The sequence below is a fragment of the Scyliorhinus canicula genome, chromosome 3 (genome assembly GCF_902713615.1).
Source record: "Scyliorhinus canicula chromosome 3, sScyCan1.1, whole genome shotgun sequence".
NCBI classification, from domain to species: Eukaryota; Metazoa; Chordata; class Chondrichthyes; order Carcharhiniformes; family Scyliorhinidae; genus Scyliorhinus; species Scyliorhinus canicula.
In genome coordinates, this window is record NC_052148.1 from 9659498 (window position 1) to 9667599 (window position 8102).

Genomic DNA, 8102 nt, shown 5'->3' on the forward strand with positions numbered 1-8102 from the left:
CCTTGAGTCTGTTACACAGGAATAGGAGGAGACAATTCAGCCCCTCTTGGGTCTGTTCCATAGGAACAGGAGGAGGCCTGTTCAGCCCCTCTTGAGTCTGTTGCACGGGAACAGGAGGAGGCCATTCAGCCCCTCTCGAGTCTGTTTCACAGGAACCAAGTGAGCCCTCGAGAATGTTACTGAAGAGCTGACAGAGGAATCAGTGTTAGATATGATTTGCAGTTTTTTTTTAAACACCCTCCTTTGCTGAATATCTCCAAGGGATGGAATCAGGAAACCTAAAGATCAAATAAAGTGCTCGCTCAGAATGCGGAGTTTTGTCTGATTGGTTTGCTGTTAGATCAATAAGGAATCTCTCCACCTTCTGCAAGGGAAGGGGCTGGGCCTCCGCTCCGTATATAAATTGGAGCTGAGCTGGGGTTACTGGACTGCGGATTGAGATTTGCTGCAGTAAGCGTTGGTGGGACAGAAAAGCGGTTGGAGAGAGAGTGACGGAGGGGAACAACCTTCACCATGAGTGCTTACGACCCCTTCAACCCCTTGCGCAAACCTTGGGATGATTACCGATGTGGCCGCCCCACTAAGTCCAGCATCTCCTCCACCCTCTACTCAGTCCACCGCACCTCAGCTCCGAAGCGGTCCGTGAGGACCAGCTCGGTCTCCTCCTTGCCTGACTATGCGGAGAGACTGGACCTCTCCCAGGTCAGCACGCTCAATGCCGAGCTGCTGACCCTGAGGGCCCAGGAGAGGGAGCAGCTGATGGACCTGAACGACCGTTTCGCCACCTACATCGAGAAGGTCCACTACCTGGAGCAGCAGAACAAGGTGCTGCTGGTGGAGCTGGAGGCCCTGAGGCAGAAACAGTCTGACCCATCCCGGCTGCACCTCATCTACGAGCAGGAGATCCGGGGCCTGCGGGCTCTGCTCGACTCGGAGACCAACGAGAAGATGAGGATGGAAGCCGACCGGGACCACCTGAGGGAGGTCTACTCCCAGGTGAAGGACAAATACGAGGAGGAGGTGCGTCTGCGCATGGAGGCAGAGGATAACCTTCAGAAGGTGAGGGAGGGGGCCGACAAAGCAGTGTTGGCCAACAGCGATATTGAGGGCAACATCAGCTCCCTGGTGGAGGAGATCTCCTTCCTGAAGAAGGTGTACGGGGAAGAGAATGCAGAGCTCTCCGCTCAAATCCAGGCCGCCCACCTGACGGTGGAAGTGGAGGTGGCCAAACCTGACCTCTCGGTGGCCCTGAAAGAGATCCGCTGCCAGTACGAGAAGCTCGCCAACAAGAACATGCAAGCGGCCGAGGACTGGTACCGCACCAAGTTCGCCACCGTCAGCGAGATGGCCAACAAGAACAACCAGGCGGTCAGGTCCATCCGCGAGGAGACGGCCGAGTACCACCGACTCCTCCAATCCCGTGGCTCGGAGATCGACGGACTCAAGAACGTCATCGATTCCCTGCAGAAGCAGCTGGAGAATCTGGAGGACAGACAGTCCAAGGAGGTTCGCAAGTACCAGGTGAGTGGGAGGAGGTGGGAATAGAGGAGATAAAAACCAGGGTAGTCAGGCCTCAGGGTAGTCGTGGCCAGTTCTGGGGACCATCCACCCTTTAGGAAGGACATCAAGGCCTTGGGGAGGGAGATTTACTGGAATGGTTACAGGAGGAACTTCACAGGAGGAACTTCAGTCAATGGGGAGAGATGGAGAAACTGGCATTGTGCTTCTTGGAGAAGGGAAGGTGCAGAGGTTTAATGGAGTTCAAAATCATGAAGGATTTTGAAAGAATTAATCGGGGGGGAATTATTTTCATTGTTAGGAGGGGTGGTAACCAGAGGATAATAATAATAATAATTTTATTTCAAACAATCCAAAATGCGTTGTTTGAAAGAGCAGATTGAATATTCACACTCAGAACCATATACTGGGATATATACTGGGATAACGGAATATTTGCATTGTCACAGGTAAAAGAAGAGGGGCCTAATTGGATTTCTCTGCCATAGAGATGACACTGGCACAATGGGCCAAATGGCCTGTTTCAACACTGCGCCTGTCTGCAGGATGGTGTCTGGGACACCGTGCCAGCATTGGGGTATTGCCAAAAAATAATGACGTTCCTTCATTTGATTTCGCAGCAGGAGAGGGCGGGATGGAGAACTGCATTTTGATTGCATTTTGATTACTAACAGGGGCGGCACGGTGGCGCAGTGGTTAGCACTGCTGCCTCGCGGCACCGAGGACCCGGGTCACTGTCCGTGTGGAGTTTGCACGTTCTCCCCGTGTCTGCGTGGGTTTCGCCCCCACAACTCATAAAAGGTGGGTTGGCCATGCTAAATTACCCCTTAATTGGGAAAATAAAAGAATTGGATACTCTAAAAAAATTTCTTTTTTCAAAACTTGATTGCGAACATGATTTTAAACCAATAGTTTGATTGCTACTTCTTTTTAACCCTTTACTGCTTTCACTGACAATTGGCAGGACTCCGAATGAATAATTTGCAGCAGAGGCTTGTTCTTCAATTCACCACAATTACATTGACCTGCAGCCTCTTAACATTGCTTCCTCCGCATTGCAACTGACTTCGCTTTCGTGTGGTGTGCTGGTGAAAGAGGACGGGCGAGAGAGAGGGAATGAGAGAGAGAGAAGTTCAGAGACGTCAGGACAGAAAGAGGGAGAGAGACAAAGGGACAGCGATACAGATAGAGAGAGAGATAGGCAGAGACAGAGGGGGCAGAGAGAGCACCGAGACACAGAGAAAAACACAGAGGGAGATGGAGAGAGAGAGGCACAGAAAAAGAGAGGGACTAAAGAGAGAGACAAAGGACAAGAGGGGGATTGGGAGAAAAGAGAGAGACAGAAGGGGAGAGTGTGAAACAGGAGAGGTGGTGAGAGGTGAGGCAGGGAAAGGAGCAAAATAAAGAGGCAGAGTCGGGAGGTGGGACAGGAATATTCATGAGAATTTACTCCCCTGGTGTTAACGCATTGCAGCAAATTTTTCAAAGGATGGTTGTGCAGAGGGTGGGGGAGGGGGATAGGACGAGAAGGGGAGGAACAGCAGGTTGGTTAAATTCAGGTCGAATACATGGTCGATTTAAAGAATTCTATTGATAGATATTAAGATTTTCCAATATACATCCTCCACAGAGATAGATGACACAATCAAGGTGATGGGAAAGTGAGTGTTGGGAGCTGTGATGAGGGTGGGGGAGGGGGGGGGGGGTGTACTTTGGGAGGGTGACTGATCTTTTTTCCTGGATTATTTTCACTTTGCTCTGATTGCTGGTTTGAAATCTCAGTCTCTCTCTCTCCCTCGGTGCAGGAAAGGATCAGTGAGCTGGAGAAAGACATCAATGATGCCAAACAGGAGATGGCTCGTTACCTGAGGGAATATCAGGATCTCCTAAATGTCAAGATGGCTCTAGATATCGAGATTGCGGCTTACAGGTGGGTTTGCCTCCTCTCCACAGGGCGCTGGATCAGAGCTGAATATCATCCTGACTTCAGCTGTGTGTCTGTCTCTGACTTTTCCTCTCTCTCTCTCTCTCTCGATCCCCCCCTCTATGACTCCCTGTATCTCGCTCTCAGCTCTCTCTCTGTCTTTCTCCATCTCGCTCTTTCACTTTCTCTCTATCTCTTTCTCTGTCTGACTCTTTCTTTCTGTCTCTCTACCTCTCTCTTTCTCTCTGACTCTCTCTCTGTCCATCTCTGCTTCCCAATCTTTATGTGCCTCAATTTTACACTCCCCCCTCTGACTCCTGGCTTGTTCATCTCTGTGTCTATCTGTCTCTGTCTTATCCATCTCTGTCTGTCTATCTGCCTGTCCCTGTCTATCTTGTCTATCTGTCTCCCTTTCTATCTGTCTTTCACACTTGCTCGCTCATTCTATCTCTCTATCTATCTATTAATCTCTCATTTTTGGCTCTCTCTGTCTACCTATCACCTCTCTCTCTGTTTATTTCTATATTTTTTTGAATGTATTCGAGAAGAAGTTTAATTTGAAGCATGCCTTTGTTCGCTCGCACTTCGGAGTACTGTGAACAGTTCTCTCCTCCATTTTACAACAAGGATATAGAAATTGCAGAAGGTGCAAAAATTATTGACTCGAATGATAGCAAAACTCAGAAGTATACCCAGCAGGGAAGACTGAACAAACTGGAGTCCCTTTATCCAGACAGGAGAAGTCTGAGGGGTGATACAGACCCCTTAGTGACAATCTCACTGGAGCAGTAATTCCGATATCATAGATTATCATAGAATTTACAGTGCAGAAGGAGGCCATTCGGCCCATCGAGTCTGCTCCGGCTCTTGGAAAGAGCACCCTACCCAAGGTCAACACCTCCACCCTATCCCCATAACCCAGTAACCCCACCCAACACTAAGGGCAATTTTGGACACTAAGGGCAATTTATCATGGCCAATCCACCTGACCTGCACATCTTTGGACTGTGGGAGGAAACCGGAGCACCCGGAGGAAACCCACGCACACACGGGGAGGATGTGCAGACTCCGCACAGACAGTGACCCAAGCCGGGAATCGAACCTGGGACGCTGGAGCTGTGAAGCAATTGTGCTATCCACAATGCTACCGTGCTGCTAATACTCTGGAGCTATGGGTTCAAATCCCAAGACCGAAGATGGTGAAATCAGTATCATCGATTGTCGTAAAAACCCGTCTGGTTCACTATCGTCCTTTAGGGAAGGAAATCTGCCGTCCTTACCTGGTCTGGCCTACATGTGACTCCAGACCCACAGCAATGTGGTTGACTCTTAAACACCCTCTGAACTGGCCGAGCAAACCATTCAGGGCAATTAGGGATGGGCAACTACTGCTGGCCCAGCCATCCATGCCCACATCCCAAGAAAGAAAAGGGAAATAGGGAAGGGTTTGACAATAGAAGAGAGCCAATAATATATCCAATTGGGAATTCAGGAGAACCCAGAGAATGGGGAGAATGTGGAACACATCACCACAGGGAGGAGAGATTGAGGTGAGGAGCAGAGATGTATTTCAGAACAAACGCATGAGGGAGAATTAACCGAACGATAAGTTGATAGGGTGAAACGGAAAGAGGGGGGGGGGGGTGGGGGGGAAGGTGAGCGTGGGAGCATACGGAAAGAGGGGGAGGGGGGAGGGGGGGGGGGGGGGGGGGAGGTGAGCGTGGGGCATAAACACTGGTAAAGACCAGTTGGGCTGAATGGGCTGTTTCTGTGAGGTAAATACTTTGTAATTCCATATAATATTTTTTTAAAAAATAAAACATTTAGAATACCCAATTCATTTTTCCAATTGAGGGACAATTTTGCGTGGCCAATCCGCACATCTTTGGGTTGTGGGGGCGAAACCCAGGCAAACACGGGGAGAATGTGTAAACTCCACACGGACAGTGACCCAGAGCCGGGATCGAACCCGGGACCTCAGCGCCGTGAGGCAGCAGTGCTAACCCACTGCGCCACCGTGCTGCCCCTATTCCATATAATATTTGTGCAACCTCAAGACTCGCCAATTCTGAAGAGAAAGTCTCTCCATCTGGGACACTGTGCAAGCCTGACCCTGGAATAACTCTGTTCGCTCTGTTCACCAGATAGTCTCTTCTTCAAGTGTAAGATGATTAAGACCCACAACAGATGTTACACCAGTTTAAAACAAATCCCAATTTTCTGAGGGTGTGTGAAAAAGCGAGTGAGAAAAAAGAGTGCAAGAGAGGGAGAGGGAGCAGGATAAAGAAGCCTCGTGAGAAAGTGTTGTGAGAGAAAGGGAGAGAAGACAACAGCGAAATACTGACCAGTCAGTCACCTGACCCGCAGTCAACCACACCCTGACCCTCACACAATCGGCCAAATTCAGTCAATCACACCCTGACCCACACACAATCGGCCAAATTCAGTCAATCACACCCTGACCCACACACAATCGGCCAAATTCAGTCAACCACACCCTGACCCACACACGATCGGCCAAATTCAGTCAACCACACCCTGACCCACACACGATCGGCCAAATTCAGTCAACCACACCCTGACCCACACACGATCGGCCAATTCAGTCAACCACACCCTGACCCACACACAATCGGCCAAATTCAGCAAGAAAAATCGAGAAAATGGAGTGTGGGAGCAAGGGAGAGAGTGTGAGAAGTGGGAGAAAGATTATGAAGGGGAGAGTGAAAAAGTGTGCGCGAGGAGGAGAGAGAAGACCACATTGATATTGCCTGTGTTTGATTTAACTTGTCCATCATATTTCTTTGTGTCTCTCATTTAGGAAACTCCTGGAGGGAGAAGAATTCAGACTGAGCTTCTCCTCAATGCAATCCTACAGTTAAAAGCATCCCTTTGCTGAAGATTCCATAGCTAGTAACATAGTGCAGTCATTAACCATTATTCTATTGCCTCGATCACTCTGCACCACCTCCATCTTCACAGCTACAGTTACCCACTCACAGCTACAGTTACTGCGAAATACTGACCAGTCAGTCACCTCACCGCTGCTCCGCAGTCAACCACACCCTGACCCTCACACAATCGGCCAAATTCAGTCAACCACACTCTGACCCACACACAATCGGCCAAATTCAGTCAACCACACTCTGACCCACACACAATCGGCCAAATTCAGTCAACCACACTCTGACCCACACACAATCGGCCAAATTCAGTCAACCACACCCTGACCCACACACAATCGGCCAAATTCAGTCAACCACACTCTGACCCACACACAATCGGCCAAATTCAGTCAACCACACCCTAACCCAGGCGGCACAGTGGTGCAGTGGTTAGCAAAAGTATAATATGTATACATATATCAAGATACATGAATATATGTAACCACACATATGTGTGCACACATGTACAGATACATAGAGTGATATGCAGGACAGCAGCAATTTCCAATTGGATGAGAGTTTGAAATGTAATAAGATGCTATTATCGGTTGAGGTGATGTCTCACCACTCCTTTCCCACTTCCTGTTACCCAGTTTCCAACTCTCCTTGCCCTGTGTCCTCCAAATGCCCTGAGCAGCCTGACCCCATGTTCTTCTCATCTTGATCCCATGCCCCAAGAACCTGACTCCATTTCCCCTTGCACCTTGACCCCATAAACCTTTGCTCCCTGGCCCCATACCCCCTCATATCTTAATCCCATGCACCCGGTTCCCATTCCCCGTTGCACCCTGATCCCATTTCCCCTCGCTCCATGACCCCATTTCCCCTCGCTCCATGACCCCATTTCCCCTCGCTCGATGATCCCATTTCCCCTCGCTCCATGACCCCATTTCTCCTCGCTCCATGACCCCATTTCCCCTCGCTCCATGACCCCATTTCGCCTTGTTCCATGACCTCATGCCCTTTTCCACTCTGACCCATGCCCTCATGCACCCTGACCTCATGCCCTGTCACCCCCTTACTCCATGCCTGCTTCTCCCTGTCCCCCTGCACCCTCACTCCCATTGCGCTATTCCAGTTTCCTGTGTCTCTATCCCTTTAAGTAATCCTCTCACAGACAGCTCCTTGAAGAAATTAGTTATTGAATTGTTGCCCAGATCCCTTCTCTCTGGCGCATACACAGATGTTTGAGGTGACCACCTAGGCGTTGTGAGTTTGAGATGATGCTGAAACATCTCAGGTGGACCTGAGGCAGGGTGTGTTGGCAGCCTTGGGGGTCAAAGACTGGGATCTTGCAGTGAGGAGCTGGGACCATGGTACAGAGGATGGAATCACAGCACCAACATGTGCTGCAATCTCAGTCCGCAGAAACCGGGAAAACACCAGAGAGACACACAGAGACAGAGAGAGTGACCAAGACAGAGGGAGACACAGAGAGTGACGCACAGAGACAGAGAGAGTGACCAAGACAGAGGGAGACACAGAGAGTGACGCACAGAGACAGAGAGAGTGACCAAGACAGAGGGAGACACAGAGAGTGACGCACAGAGGCAGAGAGAGTGACCAAGACGGAAGGAGACACAGAGAGTGACGCACAGAGGCAGAGAGAGTGACCAAGACAGAAGGAGACACAGAGAGTGACGCACAGAGGCAGAGAGAGTGACCAAGACAGAAGGAGACACAGAGAGTGACGCACAGAGGCAGAGAGAGTGACC

The 8102-nt window shown here is 50.0% G+C and overlaps 1 protein-coding gene across 1 annotated transcript; it reads left to right on the forward strand.

The window, feature by feature from the left end:
- Positions 1-422: 422 nt before the first annotated feature.
- si:dkey-33c12.3 (uncharacterized protein LOC335380 homolog) lies at positions 423-7892 on the forward strand. The gene is made up of 3 exons (XM_038793114.1): positions 423-1521; positions 3324-3448; positions 6264-7892. Exons 1-3 carry the CDS (start codon positions 514-516, stop codon positions 6322-6324), a joined length of 1194 nt encoding a protein of 397 aa, XP_038649042.1. The 5' UTR covers positions 423-513; the 3' UTR covers positions 6325-7892.
- Positions 7893-8102: the final 210 nt, after the last annotated feature.